The following is an 18706-nucleotide window of genomic DNA, read 5'->3' as shown; positions in this document are numbered from 1 at the left end:
CCACAGCTAGGGGAGGGTAAAAAACGAATTTCTGATATGATGGTAAGGCTCCATCCTGGTACGTCTTTATAGTATATCGTGTTGATAGAGAGGAGCTTTCAGTCCTGTCTGCTGCTGACAGCTCTAATAAGAGCCTGAGTGGACCTGAGGGCAGAGCGGAGCGACGAGGCCGGGAGAGTTTGGCTCGTTCTGTTTTTCTTCCCCCGAACATGCACTTGGCCAAAATGAAGCCAGTATGAATTAGTGTAAAATCCATATTATTATTGTATCAACACAAAATTTGCCTATTAAAGAATGTGCAAGTTTATCCCCGAGGATAAAGGGATCAATCCTGGTTTGATAAAGGTAGGATTGGGGGCAGATGGGTAATTGGGTGTTATTATCTGGAGACTAAGATTAAAAGTCTGTTAAAATCATGCAAATTTCCTCAGGCCTACCAGCTATGTTTCAGATCAAAGAGTCCACCACTTGCTTACTTACTCAGGTGGATTTTTACATTGAGTCACTGTGTCAGTTTGCCTTTTCTGAAGATTGTTATCTCACATCATTGGCTACAAAACCAGAAAATTAAATTAGCTGTAGTTGTTGTTGTGTTGTTGCAGACAGTACTCCAGCCATGATGTTTTCCAATTTGGGGGATACAAGACTTTAAAGCTTGAATAACCTCCCAGCCATTTGAAGTGGCAGCCCGGTAAAGACAGAAAATAAGATGTTAACATCGAGGGAGTAAGCAGCTTATTTCTCACCGGATTATTCCATTTTTCAACCCCTCTGGGCTGCGGTACAAATACCAAGGTCCTCATGGGACAGCGATGAAGCAGCTGCTCTTCTAACAAATTCTAAATTATTGTGGTGTGGCTCTGACCAACAAAACAGTTTTTAACTCATCTCCATAACTTCATCTCTACTTAATAGACTAGGTCACTATTCAGTGTATGTTCCTGCACTATTAATAATACAGTACATAATTAATTGTGCACACAAGGCATAAGAGACAAAACATCATGAGGTGACCTTTCATTAACTCATTCAGACGTTTCCTGAGCTCTGGTATTTGTTCTTTTTGGGCCCGAAATAGGATTTACACGCTCAACAGACACCTACAATGTGCTTTGTTAAATCCTCTTAAGGCGGGGAGTCTAGTCTTTATTCATACGGATGAAGTCGGATTTTTAGAAGAATAAACTAAATATTTTGTGTATCATTGCCTCTGCCATGGTACCAACTTCCATTCAGATTACTTTGTAAAAGAAATCCTTAATAAAATACCAAATTATACCTTCTAACAAACATATATAACCTTTATTTAATCAGGTAATCTCACATAACTGGTTCCTAATTACAAACCATTCACAGTTCATATATTAAATATATTCTCCGGTTGGAGAAAATCTGTTATAAAGGAAAAAAGAGAGAAAGCAAACTACTGTGGGATGGTGATCCTTACCTGTATTTATTAAATTATTGTTAAGTGATGTGCAAAATTGCAGACTAATGCTGACACAAGAGCTAGTTTGAAGATTAGACTAATCAATTCAAACAGCCAGGGGCCTTTTAAAACTTTCCTCAACATGAGAAAAGCGCCCAGAACAGCTGCGCACAGTCAGTGGGCTACATACCCAGGAAGTAAACCCGGAAGCTAGAAAACGTTTTTGGCATATGCGCCAGGCGAGCAATTCTTAATGGACTGAATAGGCACCATCTTGGGGTCCGTTATCCAGTTCTTATAATACATCCATGTACAGTATTAGACGCTCAGGGCAACTGCTCCGGAAGTCAGGTGACGTAGTATAAAGAGCGAAGTCCAAAGTCCGGAGGTGGGCGGGCAGGATGGTGGAAGCGTCAAACAGACACAGGTATTTGTATCCTGTGTGAGTCACGTAACTTCCGCACTTAAAGAACGCCACTTCCAAGGTCTTTTCCTAAACCTAACTAAGTAGTTTTGTTGCCTAAACCTTACCAAGTTGTTTCCTGTGAAGAATGAAGCTTCTTTTGAAAAGACTGGAGCAGAAATTGACATGTGTTGCTGGGCATTCAGAAGGCATTCATAAGAAAACGCACAAAAAATGAGGAATAACTTTTCGTAAGTTATCATACGGACTGTTGTATGAGGATACGCTGTTATGTTACGTAATTATGTTGGGCAAAGTAACTTAACTTACATCATGTACGTAACGTAGGCGACGTACTTGAAGTTATGCAACAAACATGCTTATTTGAACCCAAACCACAATCTTTTACTAAACCTAACCAAGTAGTTTTGTTCCTTAAACCTGTGACAGCTGTATGTTAATGGACTTGCATTTATATAGCGCTTTTCTAGTCTTCCGACCACTCATAGCGCTTTATGTAGAGTTGGGAATGAGAACAGGTTGGTTGTTTCTGATCCTCTGAGGGTGTGTGTACTTTTAATCACGTATTTCACTGATGCACCAAATGTTGTTTTGGTTTAGAGTCCTGCGGTTTGGTTTCTGCTCCCAGTCCCAAACAGAATGCTGTGCCAAGCTCTATGAACATGGTCTTCAAAGCATTTTAATTAGACTTTAGTGAACATACTGTTCTTGAGGGACCAGGCTGCTAATGTCACAGGGATAAAAACACTTCACCAAAACTTTGACTGCAAAGAGATGGAAGGAGGAATAATGCGGCAATATAGGGGACGATAACGAGATTTCTGTGGCTGACAGCAACTTCAAACTCTACAGTGAGATAGGAGGGAGACAGTCGATACTTTGGATCAACAAGTGGAATGGAGTATAAGAAAAGATTGAGAAAAGTCAAAAGCATCTCAAAAGAAGAATTGCCTTAAGCTCTGCTTCAGATAAAGCTTAGGGCACAGAGCGAGAGTGAGTGAGTAGACCTTCTGGGAAACGAAGACATGGGAGGAATGTTAAGTTACAATCTCATGTCCACTTTTTCTAAAGAAAAACAACAGAAAACACTTTATCCACTTCCAGTGGATGCAACATTCATGGGGGAGACACGAGAGAGCTCAGATCTCAGACAGAGCTGGCTCAGAGCGGAGGCTTACGCACAGCAGCCCAGAGTCTATACGTCATATTCATTCATACATGTTCCTCCTGGACATGGCAGCCGTCACAGTCATTTAGGAGAGATTTATCACTGTCCATCTCATGAGCAGTCCTTTGACATTTCCATTTGTCACATGACAGCAAATCACCGGGCCAAAGCGTGGGCCGTGACGTTTTTATTTTCTGGCACCGCTGTGCACTTGACTATTACTTGAAACGTGGTGTCGTCAAACTGCTTATTCATTCTGATAGAGAGACACAGGCGGAAGAAATGGAAATTGAGTTGAAGACAGAGTGGCGAAGAGATTCAGAGAAAGATGGTTATGCAACAGGGGATTGATGGGAAAGAAACCAAAGTGCAGCATTAAGTGTTCTTGGCTGGAAGAAGATGATAGGGGAGGATGTGTGCAAGTATGGATGGATAGTGGAGATGAGTGACACACAAATAGGAAGGCCACTTGCTGTGTGTATAAGGATAAGTAAGACCAGTTACTGATATATGGACCTTAATGAGTGAGGCTGAGACCGGAACGCTGCCCTGCAGTGTAGCAATAACCACATACATACATACATAAACACACACCTAATGAATGCAAGCCCGGCATTAGATGCAGAAATTTGCGTCATAGACAAATGAGGATTCCAATGCTGTGGAATGGATTCTACCAGTTATTCATAAAACCATTACGTTTGTGTAAAGTCCCTTGAAGGTTGTTAGTAATTAGCCAGTTTCAAACTAGCGATTTACTAAATGCTGCACCATTAAAGACTTAAGAGTGTATTCCAATCCACGTACTTCCTGAAGTACACTTCAATGTAGTGCACTGTGTGCCCTCTGTACTTAATTGAGTAGCGCGTGAATTTCAGCGGGGTAGGGTCGTCTCAAATCAAATACTCTGCGGCTCACTGACCGGAAATGACGATCGCAACATTTCACCGCGGCTCGCTACCCGCCAAAATATTTTCTTCTTCTTCGAGGTTTTACGGCAGCTGACATCCTTTGTGTTGCACTGATGCCTCCTTCATGTTTTACCCGTCCACTACCCGCCAAAATATCTGCCTGCTTTGTTGAAGAAAAAAATTAAAGCAGAGTGGAAATTACGTTTCCAACGTTTTCGCCTGCGCCGACGATGTGTCCTCCTGTTGGCTGAAAATGCACCGGTATGTTTACGTATTGTATTGTTTTATTCTGTTATCAACGTATGTTTGAATAGTGGTCGTGCTCCCAAGATGGCGACAATTGAGTGTGAAAAGTGTCAAGCGTTCCACACCCAACGATTTGACCGTTTTGAGTACAACATACGGGTACTTTGAGTGCACTGCATTTTGCCGTACTTCCCAGTGTGAACGCACTTATGCACTCAAAATAGTAAGTGTAAGTACGGAAGTACACGGATTGGAACACACTCTTGGAATGTCTTAGCGAGTAAATACTTAAGTAAATTGTTGTTGGAAACTATATATGTAGCTAAATATGTAGCAACAATTTTAAAGGCCAAACAATATACTACAAGTAAAGCAAAAGCTCAAGCTAAGCCGGCGGCGGGAGAGTGGCTCCATTCAGCCGTTTTGACATGTCATTGCAGGGTAAAAAAAGGTGTAATTAATAACATTAATTACAGCCCTGTTCCATTTAGGTGGGCCAGGGCCCTGGTATTGTGCATGCTGGCTCACTGGGTCGTGTGTAGATGGTAACCCACAAATTGGGAAAACTTGCAAAAACGTTCGCAAGAATCGTTGCCTGACGACCTATCCTAACCTTAACTATTGAAGGTCAATGCCTAACCTTATGATTGGCCAACATGAGTGTAGATTGACTCTCAATTATGCAGATCACAATCACCTAGGTGATTAATGTGTTTGTGTCTATATATAGCATGTTCTGCTTTGTGATGATGACTAGACAATGATTGACGAAGATCTCTGTTGGATCGAAACATTGCATAATTAAACTTTCTGGGAGCTTTTAGTACAGTGTGTGGATCTTTTGTTTGATTCATGCTTAACCATCTCACAAGAGTTTCACAAATTGTGGGGTACCACCTAGACTCGACCGACTGGAATGGCTGTAGCACACTAAAGAGAACGGGACCATAATTCATTTGATTGATTACACTGGTGTTTACCCTGCAATGAAATGTCAAAATGTCTGCTGTGAAAAGGGTCTATAGTTGTTTGCTGCTATATTAATGCTCTGGATATTGTGTATGTATGTAAAGCACCTTTAAACAGCATTTTAATCAAGTGTCGGGTCAGATGTGTTGACTATATCCCATTATCTCTCCTCACTCTAAATTTTTATATTAGTAAACTAAAGTTTGCTTTGTCATTTGGTTCAGTTAGTAACTAAAACAGTTACACCTGTTTTAATTTAGTGATGCATGTTTAGTAAACACTAGAAGGCTTAGTTTGAGCTTAAGAAAAGCTGGTGCAACTGGCTCTTGGTCCAGAAGGGCCATTTGTTCAGCTTTGATAAAGGCTCAGGCTCAGGCCTCGTTAGCTTTTGGCATTCGGTTTTGGTTTCTAAAGCCTGGACATCAGGATTTAAAGCTGCAGTGGGTAGAAATGGAGCAAATATGATTAAAAAAAGTTATTTTTATAAAACGGTCACTATATCCTGACATTAGTGCATGAGACAGGTATTCTGAAAAAAATCATGTGCCTCTGTGTCCTCCGGTGTTCCTATTGGCATTTGCAAGATTTCACAGACTGGAAGAAAACAACTGGAGCCTTGCCGTCTCTGAGCAGCTGTCAATCACTCGCAAACTCCGATCAAATGGTCAAACTAGGCAGCGCTGATCAAATATGAATCAATATTATGTTACTGCAATGCCTATTTCTCGCCTCAAATGTTTTCAGAAACATCTTGTAGTGTACTGTTTAGTTGTAAAATTAGAAAGTTTGTGACTCGGCAGCCATGTTGAGATCAGTTGAGGAAATGCCAAGCACCGTCCACCAGCCGGAGCAAACTTTCTCATTTTACAGCTAAACAGTACACTGCAAGATGTTTCTGAAAACATTTGAGGAGAGAAATAGGCATTACAGTAACAGAATTTTGATTCATATTTGGTCAGCGCTGCCTAGTTTGACAACAGTCAATAGGAACGCTCTCTCTCTGAAATAACCTGTGATTAGATTTTTTAGAGCCTGAAAACAGAGCCATGAGGAGGTGTAGAAGTCTAGTTTTCTCTCAGAACACTTGAATTACAATATGCTGAAAGGTTATTATGGAATTTTTGCCCAATGATGCTAAAAATATTCTGCCTACTACTGCGTTAACTGCAATCAAAACTTCTAAATGTGATTTTTACAAGACATTAAAGTTGAATTAACCCAGGAAAGCAGCCATAAAGGAACATGAAACTGGCAGATGAATAGTCAGAGGATGCAGGGAAATAATAGACAGATGTTCACATGCAGGCAGGTAGGAAGCAGAGGCAACCAGGTGGATGCTGAGTTGTCTGCCACTCCGGCATGGCTGCTCTGACTATTATTCATTAGCCCCCTAACACGCTGATCAAACACTGACATCCTTCCCCTCAGGTGCTCCGCAGACGTCTCCATTTGTCTCTTTCACTGTCAGAGACTGTGACTGTGTGTGCATACTCCGATTCACACGGCGGATGCAAATCAAATTATTTATGTTCATTCCACAGCAGCACTCATTGCCGTTATCATTAATGTAAAAACTACTGTTGATCAAGAATACAGCCAACAGAGCATGAAATGATTAACAAAAGCGTTCTGCAGTGAGTTACTGATGCACTAAATAAATCCCCCGGTATAGGAACATATCAGCTTGTTAGCAACCAGTTAACATCAGTAGGCAGTACTGGGGAAGGCGGGCTGGTAAAGCAATAGGCTGCAGCGGGTCGATCGGCTGTGCTGAAATCTCATTAGGCGTTATTGGGCTGTGCGCCCTCAAGGCTTTCTCACACATGCTGGAACTCCAAGCAGCGGGCCCTCGGAGGTCAGGCTATGTAATTAGAGTTGAATCTCGGCAAACGAGTAAAGATTAATCCCACAATGTCACAGGTGCTGGAGCTGAAAGATTGACCGTTTAACACAGAAAGTGCTTTGGTCTGTGGTCGACTGCTGTGTGTGGATAAGTCATCACCACCACCACTACCAATCACCAATATTCTGCTCCTGGTCGTTGCTGCTGATTGCTGTAGCTAGGGTTAGAGGAGTAAGCTGAAGGAGGATAGAATTTTCAATGAGGTTTAATACAGAGGCAAATATAGAGACAAGAAGTCTTAAAATGGTCTTTTCATCTCATACGGGAGTCACATGGGTATTTTGTACGAAGTGAAGGTTGAGATAGGAGACAGAGCTGAGAGGAAACTAATTCAGATGATGACACTGATGCAAGGGAACAGAGTTTGAGGTGAGGAGGGAGAGGGCACGAGGGAATGAGACAGAGGAGAGCTTTGAAGCCCAGAAGGAGGCGCGGTGTCAGTGTAAATTGGAGGAGAGGGAGGTAGATAGAGATTAAGGGCCAAAAGAATAAGAACGTGTGGGAGGAGGAGGAGGAGGAGGGGAAGAAAAGAAGTGATACAGTGGATCAAGCTGGATGCGTGTGAGTACTGTACATGTGTGTGTGTGTGGAGGTGAGGGGCAGTGAAAAAAAGAAAGATGCAGTGCAAATGAGAGGGTGAGCGACATAAAGGGAGAGGAGGGAGAGAGAGGGAGGGAGTGAGGGAGGGAGGGGGTGCACAGAGGCTCTGTGGGGGGATGAATACAGCTGTGCAGAGGAGACAGAGGGAGATGCACAAACAACAAAACAAGCAACACACAACCAGGACCAAATGATAGAAGCAACTGTGGTATTAGATGGAGGAAACATTGGGATATAATCATCCAAAATATTAAGCGAAGAAGGAAAGAAATCTCAGCCACTCACACATTTGGGACAGAGGAAGACAACAGAAGAGGAGTGGGGGAGGAAACAAAGAGAAAGAGGAGGTGGAGAAAGGAAACCAGAAGACGGAAACAGGTAGGAAAGAGAGAGGCATGATGAGACCAAAAAAAAAATTAGGTAGAGATATTTTTTATAGTATAAAAATGTTAATATTTATTTGGATGTGCATGCATAAAGGTAAAGAAAGGAAATAAAGATAAATTATATTATTATTCTGTATAGTTAGCTGATAAATGGCTGAAGGGAAAGAGGTGATGGGGAAGTGTGGACTGAAAGAGTAATGAGAGAAAGAAGAGTGGAGAATGCATGAACAAATAATTTAGGCTAAGCTTCAAAGTGGTAAACAAGAAAATGAATGACAATTTTAAAAAATGGTGGCATGAATTAATCATCAGCTGGCAAGTGTAGAAAAACAACCTAATTGCATTTTGTGGCTCTTTAACTTTTTTATTACGGCTATTAGGAAAGGAAATCAATAGTGTACATATGCACCATCACTCATAATGGCAGAGCTGCGTAAATAATACATTGAATATTCAATGCTTTGGTGACGAAGAGCAATGTAGTGGGAATGGCTGTAAATACAAAAACGTGATTATTTGGATGAAAGTAAGATGTAATGAGGACTGAGGTCAATTACTGACAGTGAGATTTATCTGCAGGAGGAGAAAAGGAGAGTAACAACTGGATAATGGGGAATCCTTGATGAGTTAGAGACAGGATCAGTTATAAGAGGAGGGGGCTTTGTGAATAAACCATGAGGTGGCAGCCACATAAATCAGCAGGTGACAGACTATACAGCGAGAAACACACAAGAACAAGCATGTGAAAAGGCAGGTAGGTGCCTTAACTAGACACTGCCTTTATCTCTTTCTGTATTCTGAAGCAGCTACTGATGTATTCATGTAACAGGGAGGCGGAGATCGACACAAGTTTTCCGCCGCGTTTTAACAAGTGTGAGGATAGGGAGAAGGCACAGTTTTATCACATCAAAGGGGTGAGAATGAATGTTGCAGACTTCCCCTGAGGTTAGGGATCACACTCGGTTAGGTGCTGCCACCGCATGGTGAAACGATGCTATACCGTGAAATACAGGAGAATGATTTGTGTTTGTGTTTGTAACGTTTCCCCCGAGCACAGTTGCTGACCTCTGCCCCGCTGATCCACAATGTTTGCCCAGCTGCACACGCTGACCCTCTGCTTGACCTTCACACTGGGGTGAGAGACCTCAGGGCGACAAAATAAACCCTCATTTACAGGGTTAAGAACACACTGACATTGCTACTTACAGTATATCGATTGAAAATGCAATTCCTTATAGCTTCTGTTCTGCTCCAACTTTTATGGTCCACTTTCCATCTCTGTTTTATTGTCAGTGGCTGTATGTATTCTGGCAACCACTGGGGAGAATGGAACGACTCTCAGCTTCAGCCGACAATTCAGAAGCTGATGAAAGGATACAACCGCTATCTAAGACCCAATTTCAATGGTAGGAATGAGCTTGATAAGTGACTGATCATTTAGTGAGTTTGACACTGTAAACAGACTTATGTCCAAATCTTCCTGTGTCTCTGTCTCTGCTAGAGGGTCCTGTGGAAATTGGAATGAGTCTTGACATCGCCAGCATCGATGCCATCTCTGAGATCAATATGGTACGCCACTCTTCCTACTATTTTTTTGTGTCAGTTGGTGGATGAGTGTGTCATTGAAGAAATGAATGAATGAATTAAAGATGCGTTTATGCTTTTTTCCCTTTCCTTTAGTGTGTTGTATAGTTTTTTGTGCATGTAAGAGGTCTGCAAAGTTACAAAGCTCAAAGTCCACGCCAAAGGGAGTTACTCTTCCCCACAGAAACACTGTTCCTGAACTGCCTGAAATGCCTCCTGCCTTTTCTTCTGTAACGTGGTGATGTCACCAAGTAATACATTTGCATAATACCTGCGTAGCGACTAGTTTGGCATTACCTCAAACAAAGCTAGTTAGAGCAGAGCTGGAGCAGAGTCCGAAGAGTTTGTAAACTAGGGCTGTCAAATTTAACATGATAATAACGCTACTAATTTATTTAACACGTTAACGCAACTTGCAATTTTTAGGTTGTAGTGGCCTCAGTTTTAAAGCCAGAGTGAAGATACTGGCATCACATGAAACTAGAAAAACCTAAGGAATCCATACCAATCATGTTATACTGGCTTGTCACGAAGGAGGCTAAATAATACCCACGAGTCTCCACTTTACAGACATGCCCACTTTATGATAATCACATGCAGTTTGGGGCAAGTCATAGTCAAGTCAGCACACTGACACACTGACAGCTGTTGTTGCCTGTTGGGCTGCAGTTTGCCATGTTATAATTTGAGCCTATTTGTTTTATGCTAAATGCAGTACCTGTGAGGGTTTCTGGATAATATTTGTCATTGTTTTGTGTTGTTAATTGATTTCCAACAATAAATATATACATACATTTGCATAAAGCAATTTGCCCACTCCAATGTTGATAAGAGTATTAAATACTTGACAAATTTCGCTTTAAGATACATTTTGAACAGATAAAAAATGTGAGATTAATCTTGATTAACTATTTTAATCGATTGACAGCCCTAATGTTAACATGTTCTAGTAGAAGCCCAAAATACAAGTATTCACCTAAAAATAAGCATAATAGGTCACCTTTAATGTAAGTTTTATCTTCTTTACATCACCTTTCTAGGACTACACTGCCACCATCTTCCTGCGTCAGCGCTGGCGTGACTCCAGGCTGGTGTTCCCGGGTAACGAGAGCGTCAGCGTGGACGGGCGCCTCGTGTCACTGCTGTGGATCCCTGACACCTTCATCCCAGACTCAAAACGTTCCTTCCTTCATGACGTCACGGTGGAAAACCGCCTCATACGTATCTTTAGCAATGGAACTGTTCTCTATGCCCTACGGTATACAGGTTTATGTTTATTGATTTGACATTTCCTGACATTTGATACTCTTGCACATAAGCTTGTATGAGAAAACTAACCTGGAGAAGGAGAATATGAAAGGGTGGCACTTAGAGAAAAATGTGGGAAGATGAAAGGAGAGGAAGGGAAATCTACTGAGATTTTTCTTAAAATTTCATGCTGTTTTCATGATTGTCGTGGTAATGAACCGTAAATTGGCCTTGGGCTCTGCTAAAAAGAGAAATAAATAAAAAAAAAAACATATGTATCATCGCTCAGTCATATAACTTGAGGGAGTGTGGCCACTGAATTTCTGTGTTTTTCAGATTGTGTTAGGGGAAATTTGCAGAGTGCCCTGCAGCCACAGTCAAAATGTGTCCTGACGTCTTATCTGTCATGTCACACTGATACAGAACTTTATTATGACTGGAACGCTTTATTGAGGACAGAAGGGGCCGTTTTGAGCAGGACGTTCCTTATTTATTATTAGGAACACATTTTGATTCATAACTATGAGTGGAATCAGATTATTAAGCTGATGGAACATTGTATAAATAGTTACGTTGTACTGACTCATGATGAATGTGTCCATATTTGTCAAGCAAATCTGCCATGTTGCTCTGTTTTCTTATGTAATTTGCATATTTTGCTATGACTATGCAGTATACAGAAATGGGACAATATGTTCTTAGCAATATTTCCAGCATTGTGATAAGTAATTCTAACAATTCTAATGCTCGGACACGGTCATTGAATTCCAACAAGTCTGCCACTTATACGTAGCTAATGTGTCAGATACACAAATATCTGACACATCAGATAGAAGTCTATGTTCTTTTTAATTTTTTGCTCGGGGGGAGCGTTCTTTGTGCTTACTGGTTATTAAAGAGGACCTATTTTGCTTATTTTCAGGAGCATACTTGTATTTTGGGTTTCTACTAAAACAGGTTTACATGTTTTAATGTAAAAACTTTACTTTTCCCATACCGTCTGTGCTGCAGCATCTCTTTTCAGCCTGTCTGAAATGCTCTGTTTGAGCAGTTCAGGAGCAGTGTTTCTGTGGGGGAGAGTATCACCCTTTGCCGTGGACTTTGGGCTTTGTAACTTTGCAGACCTTTTACATGATCAATATAACTACATACATAACACACTAAAGGAAAGGGGAAAAAAAGCATAATAGGTCCTCTTTAACTGCCGGGACCGATCGTATAGGCTATCAAAGGAGTAACAGTGTTTTGGGATGGAGCTTTTCTAATGATCTTGCTATGAATACACAACAGCATCACAGCTACGATCGCCTGCAACATGGACCTGACCAAGTACCCCATGGACAGACAGGTGTGCACCCTGCAGCTGGAGAGCTGTGAGTACCTGTGAACTTCATCAACCCCCCCATCAATTGTGTAGATGGACATGCATCACCATCATCTCGTCATACCCATCACCATTTTCATCATCACCATCGGTGTAGCGAGTATCAAACTGAACTGAATAACTGAATGTTATCTTTAGCAGGTCAGATTCATCCAGCCTTAATTTGTGTGTGTGTGTGTATGTGTGTGTGTGTGTGTGTGTGTGTGGTCAGGGGGCTACAACCTGCAGGATGTGGTGTTCTACTGGACCAGAGGGAACGATTCAGTGAGGGGTCTCGACATACTGCGGCTGGCTCAGTACAGCGTAGAGAGCTACTACACATCAGTGTCAATGGCCGTGTATGAGACAGGTATAGGACACTTCAACTCCCAGAATCCCCCCCTTACATGTGGACTTATATATGAGAGCACAAATGCAATACATCATCTTTAAAAGCCGTGTCTTTTTTGTGTCTCTTCACACAGGACAGTACCCCAAGCTGGTGTTGCATTTCGCGCTGCGTAGAAACGTGCTGTTCTTCATCCTGGAGACGTACGTTCCGTCCATTCTGCTGGTGGTCCTCTCCTGGGTCTCTTTCTGGATCAGCCAGTCCTCCGTCCCAGCCAGGACCTGTATTGGTCAGTTCCACATCACTTACTGCATTTCACTATAGGTCAAAATATTGTGACGTTGGTGCATTTGAGTGCATCCATTTGGATTATTATGACCTTATGTATGACCTATAACATACTAACTCACATACTTTATTATGGTCAGACAGATACTGATACATTGTCTACACTGAAAACAAATCCAATTGCTGGCTTAACCATTACTATACTACCAAATCATTTCAAAAAGTAAAAAAAAAACACTATAAAATTGGATTTTTTTTATAGTGGTTAGAGCTCAAATAAAGCACATTTTTAATTTGTAAAAAATATGAAGATCCTCACCTTAGTAACTCCTGCAGTCTTACGTCAACTGATTATCAAAATGAAGAAATCAGCTGTAAACAATGCAGTTGATTGCATCAAGATCAGCAATGCATTATAACTGTCCTGCTGCATTTATGAGAGTATAAATATCAATACATCACCACCAGTTCAACACATGATTTGAGCCTTGTATGGTTTACCAACACCAGTACCCAATTAGATGAAAGGGCAACAACAAAAGCAAAGAAAAAGCAATTATGATTATCAATACATGGATTAAAACAACAACACTGTGATGTGTTTTCCAGGAGTGACAACAGTCCTGACAATGACCACGCTGATGATGGGCGCCCGCACTTCCCTCCCCAACGCCAACTGCTTCATCAAGGCCATAGATGTTTACCTGGGAATCTGCTTCACCTTCATCTTTGGTGCGCTGGTGGAGTACGCCTGTGCCCACTTCTACACCATGCAGAACCAGACCATAGAGGATTTACACAGGGTGAGGGAAATGTTCACATTTTAATATGAAGTGAACAAATTTAAAGAGGACCTATTATGCTTTTGTGCTTTTTTGCTATCCTTTAGCGTGTTATATAGTTTTTGTGCATGTAAAAGGTCTGCAAAGTTAGAAAGTCCTCGCCAAAGGGAGTTACTCTCCCCCACAGAAACACTGCTCCTGAACTGCCCGAAACGCCTTGCTTGAAGTCCCGCCTTTTCTTCTGTAACGTGGTGATGTCACCAAGTAACACATTTGCGTAACACCTGCCTGGCGGCTAGTTTGGCACGCCCTCAAACAAAGTTAGTCAGAGCGGAGCTGGAGCGGAGTCTGAAGAGTTTGGTTCGGTTGACCAATCAGAACAGAGTGGCCAGCTGACCAATCAGAGCAGACTGGGCTTTTCGCTGAAACAGAGCGTTTCAGACAGAGGGTGCAAAGTTGTGCTGCAGCACAGCTGGTATAAGAAAAGTAAAGCGTTTTTTTTTACTTTAAAGGATGTAAACATGTTCTAGTAGAAACCTTAAATACAAGTATGCACCTGAAAATGAGTATAATAGGTCCTCTTTAAAGCAGTTAGATAATGAAAGCATTGTAATTGTTTATCTATCTGTATATCTATCAGGAGCTTCTGAGGGAGTTCAGTGAATGCAACGGGAACAGCGCCATCCCCATCGTCAGGTCCACCCAACCGAACCAGTCTGTGGAGGTCGACTCCATTGTGGAGGAGCCCAAGGAGCTGTCAGCGAACAGTGACACTAGAAACAATACGGGCTCAAAAGAGAAGGTGTCAGGAGAACAAGGCTGCAGCCTGTCCTCGATGAAGGATGCATACCGCCGGGCAACATCCGTCTTCATTGTGGAAAACCCGCACAACATTGATCGGCACGCTCGCACCGTTTTCCCCACGGCATTCCTGTTTGTCAATATCCTCTACTGGCTTTACTATCTCTTCGTCTGAGTGCTGCTTTCAAGCTGCTGCATCGTTAATTTCACCATCCTTGAAGCTGCTCTACCTCCTCATTTGAGACCCAATATACCAGTTGCCACTGCCTGGATCTAAACTGATTATACAACCTTTTTGTCTGACAGATAGGGCTACAAAGTGATGAAAAGCAGTCTAGTTAGGAGCCAGAAATTCTTCTTTGCATCACACTATTATTGATCATGTACGAATGGATGGCTACAAACATATTAATATGTACAAGTGACAATACAAAGTCTGTATCTGTCTATTTACTGGTAATTCCATAGAACAAATGAGGATGAGTTATAAACAATAGGCTGCCTGAACTGCATCACTGCGATGCATTGAATTGCCTTCATTAAGTGACTGATGTAGATGTGTCTTTTTTTTCTTGTTTTGACTTTCATACATTGTTTGTATGAGACCATATACTGTATATTTACTTCACATGTCAAATTAAAATAATAAATCAGTCACTGAGAATGCATTGTAGGTCTGTATTATAACAAATGATACACATGTTTGAGAATAAGACACATTTATTATTCCCATATCCAGGTAGGAGAACAGTAAAGTGCAAAAAGTCAACCACAGGTTCAGCAGAAAAGGTTGTTAAAATGACAAATAGTGGGGATTTTCCCACTCAAGAAAAAACATTGGTTTGTATTGCGGAATAGCACCACTTTGTTAGTTAGTCACTCAATAATCTCCAGAAGGAGTATTTAACTGGTTTTGAATGTGTGCCGAAGAGGGTCAAGTGTAGGATTATTCAGCAGATGGTTTTGCTGTATATAGCACAGCTTCAACCTGAGAGGAGAAGCTAATAAGTGCAGTAACTCCATGGCACATAACATGGCAAAATATCTCTGATAGGTATGTCTTATGATGATGATAAGAAATGAACAGTATAAAAGTATAAAACATACAAAACAGTAGTCATGGCTCACTCTGTACAGGCAGATAAAAAAAAAAAAACATTATATAAAAGGCACATTGCGGCTTAAACTGCCTCCATCTTCTGATTTTCCAAACATGTCACATTTCTCACATGGCACCTTAACAATTAAACATTTCACCATATGCAACACCGGTATTGCCTTTCCATCACAACGCTCTGCACTAAACTGTGCTTTTCAATACACTTCTCTTGTGTCTTTCTTTCATAAACTCTCTTCGCTTTCCTGTTTGCCACATTTGTCACCAAAAGACAATTGAAATACTTGGATACAGACTGTGAGCAGTTCTTGGATTCCTCACATTTGGAAAAGTCCTTTTAGGAAGAGTAAATATTCAGTGAGATGTACCTCCACCTGGTGGCCGATTTCTTTCGTTACAGTTTAATTCCTCAGTAAAAGTCTGTGCTTTGGGATGTGATGGAAAGTTGTTATCCTTAGTAGGATTGAATGTCACAATAGTCACCATTCATTCTTTCTCCAGTCTCCTCCACGATGCTGCTCTTAGGCTGCTTTCTTTGACTCCCATTCCTGTAAAGGTGGAACATATGTAAGTGATTTCCTAACGAAAAAAATAAGGTCATTATTCCAAGACATGAATTGCAAATTGTTGCAGGTGAAACGCAAAAGTGATAAACTACACAAAAATAAATAGCACATACTTAAACAATAATCTCAGTTATGCTACTGTCATGTAATAAAGAAATGTGCATACAAACAAAAAAAAGAGACATATCTTGATAGTTGTAAATGGCTTCACAAAAATATTTGTCATAATTGGAGCAATAAGTTAGACTATCCAGCTTTATAATTAATATATACACATTTATATTTATATATTACAATTATATATATATAATTGAGTTTTTATAAATGTTTTTTTAAACAAAATAAAAATGAAATGCAAATTAAGTGGCTAAATAATTTAGGTTATGGCTGAATGGCTGTACTATTATTGTCACTAAAATCTTCAAGAAAAATTCATATCATGATGGAACACATCTATTAAACTTTTTTTTGCAGCTTCATCTTCTTCATCAACACACACTTTTTTTCTATGCACATTCAATAATTTTCTCAAAATCCAAAACACAATGCTACTAACTTCTTAAGACAATTATTCTTGACAATTTATATCTTGGTGGTCCACAGTAGTGTACCATAGCGGCTTCTTTTACATCTGTGCTTCAAAGTAAATCAAGTAAAGGTGCATTAAAAAACATCTGTGGTAGTGACAACAATGCAAATCTATGTAGTTGGTTATCTCCAAGAAAAATATTGCGTGCATATTATACTCGTTGGCTTAATCGCCCAGACCCGGTGGTATCATTTAGGTAGAAATATTGTGAAAGCAGAAGTAGCTGAGCAAATTGATACAAACATCCACATGCAATGACAGAATGTCATTGATCAAGTGACTGTGTGAACTCACGCAGACAGTCTCTCGATTTATGTGTGAGCTGTGTAAAGCCATTAGATGATGACACATGTTGCTGTGATCCCATCAGCCCCCTGTGAAGCCTGAGACATAAATCTCTCCATAACGACATGCTGAAGAAATGTTCAGGAAGTGAGTCAGATGAGAGTTACCTTTGCCTTCTGCATGACGGTTCCTGTACAGGAAGCATACACAGACGGAGGTCTCCGACGCATCTCTGAGGCACAGTTTACAGGTAGAGACTCGCTGTAGATATTCTGGCTCTTTTTTTTGGAGGACTGCACAAAAAGAAAAAGTAAAGGATTAGTAAATGAATAAATAATGTGTGCATGTAAACATGTGTTTGTGCGTCTTTCCACATAAAGCAGCACCTTAACTGGGGGCTTAGCCTCAACAGGTGCACCCAGCGCTCCACCGGCCTGACTCTTCTTGAGGTTTTCTTGGACCAGAGTCAGCCGGAGCTCCAGGTCCACCCGCTCCGCCTCTTTAACTCGACAGGCGTCCTCTAGCTGGGACACACGCTTGTTCAGGGAGGACGTCCTCCTCTCTGCTCCACAGAAACACAACGAGATAAACAAGGATTAGAAAAGTAGATTTTGTATTTTCATGTTCTTTTAGATGGTGTTAAGACTCTAAAAACTAATTTTACTCAAGTACTGTACCTACTGTAAGTACAGTTTTGGAATACTTGACTACTGCAGAAGTAACTACTGTACTTTCTACTCTCCTACAGCTATAGATAGGTCTATTTACTACTCAAATCTAAATTTTATATAGAAAACCTGTGAGGAGTTTATAAATTGTGATGCATTATTGTACATTAAACTACACAAAAGCAGTAAAATGTATCCAATAATATACTATATACTAATATAATAGTGGCAGGAGCCATTGTGATGCCTAATGAGTACTTGTGATTCACTTTTCTGCTACTACATTTGTACTTTTCCTTGAAATGGAATGTTTACAATCTGGTTTGCTACTTTTACTCTTCCACCACTGCTGGCAGCATACTACTCAGTGAAACTACAGGAAATGAATTACATTCAGAAGGAATTTTCATAACCGTGTTTTTTGGTTTTTATAATAAAAGCAATTAGATGTTTTATTTATGCCTGTAGGGCAAATGTCTTCTCACACGGCCCTCTAATAATGGAGGTCAGAGGTCAGGGTCAGATACAGAGCGGGGATACAGAATGTGCCGACAAATACTCAACCATCCAGCTAGCAAAATATGCTAATACTTTTGCTTAGGAAGCCTCTATGTGTCTCTCCATCCTTACGATAATCAAGGTACATACAGTAGATGTATGTTCTAGCTATGCTGTTGATTTTGAGACTACATCTGCTGTGTGCTTTCCTTTGTATCTCCTTACCAGAGGCTGTCTTCAGCTCCTCCTTCAGCTCGCTCTTCTCCTTTCGGAGGGTCACGAGTGCATTTCGTATCCCATCCCTCTCTCTCTCCATCTCCTCTTTCTCTTTCAGGTAACGCTTGGCATCCTCCTCAGCTCGTGTTTTCCCATACCTTCCATACTGGTTGGCGTCTGGGTGGAGATGTCAGACGAGAGCAAAGGTGAGGTGGGGTCAAATGTGCAGGGGTTATGGGAAGGAGACAAAACATCTCACGGTGATCTGTCTGCCTGTCCTTATTAATGTCACGCTCCCCCGCCTGAGGAGTATGAC

At 41.0% G+C, this 18706-nt stretch overlaps 2 protein-coding genes across 6 annotated transcripts in view; one reads left to right on the top strand and one right to left on the bottom strand.

The window, feature by feature from the left end:
- Nucleotides 1-7729: 7729 nt before the first annotated feature.
- LOC119494802 (gamma-aminobutyric acid type A receptor subunit pi) lies at nucleotides 7730-15083 on the top strand. Of its 2 annotated transcripts, XM_037780946.1 has the most exons (10): nucleotides 7730-8028; nucleotides 9094-9171; nucleotides 9330-9442; nucleotides 9538-9605; nucleotides 10661-10878; nucleotides 12159-12241; nucleotides 12464-12601; nucleotides 12717-12869; nucleotides 13478-13671; nucleotides 14291-15083. In XM_037780946.1, the coding sequence occupies exons 2-10, from the start codon at nucleotides 9122-9124 to the stop codon at nucleotides 14624-14626; spliced, it is 1353 nt and encodes a 450-aa protein (XP_037636874.1). In that variant the 5' UTR covers nucleotides 7730-8028; nucleotides 9094-9121; the 3' UTR covers nucleotides 14627-15083. The 2 variants fall into 2 exon arrangements, with proteins under 2 accessions (XP_037636874.1, XP_037636875.1); XM_037780947.1 differs by lacking the exon at nucleotides 7730-8028 and having other exon boundaries at nucleotides 8646-9171.
- A 70-nt stretch (nucleotides 15084-15153) lies between these two features.
- The window catches only part of afap1l1a (actin filament associated protein 1-like 1a), a 28448-nt gene continuing 24895 nt past the window's right edge, over nucleotides 15154-18706 (bottom strand). For all 4 annotated transcript variants that reach the window (XM_037780941.1, XM_037780942.1, XM_037780944.1 and 1 more), the window contains exons 16-19: nucleotides 18400-18567; nucleotides 17395-17570; nucleotides 17176-17301; nucleotides 15154-16116 (exon numbers count right to left, since the gene is read on the bottom strand). In XM_037780941.1, the coding sequence (XP_037636869.1) occupies nucleotides 16090-16116; nucleotides 17176-17301; nucleotides 17395-17570; nucleotides 18400-18567 (497 nt within the window). In that variant the 3' untranslated portion in view covers nucleotides 15154-16089. The remainder of the gene's footprint in view (nucleotides 16117-17175; nucleotides 17302-17394; nucleotides 17571-18399; nucleotides 18568-18706) is intronic.

Source organism: Sebastes umbrosus, chromosome 9 (assembly GCF_015220745.1).
Source record: "Sebastes umbrosus isolate fSebUmb1 chromosome 9, fSebUmb1.pri, whole genome shotgun sequence".
Taxonomy (NCBI): domain Eukaryota; kingdom Metazoa; phylum Chordata; class Actinopteri; order Perciformes; family Sebastidae; genus Sebastes; species Sebastes umbrosus.
This window is presented reverse-complemented; position numbering and strand designations above follow the sequence as displayed.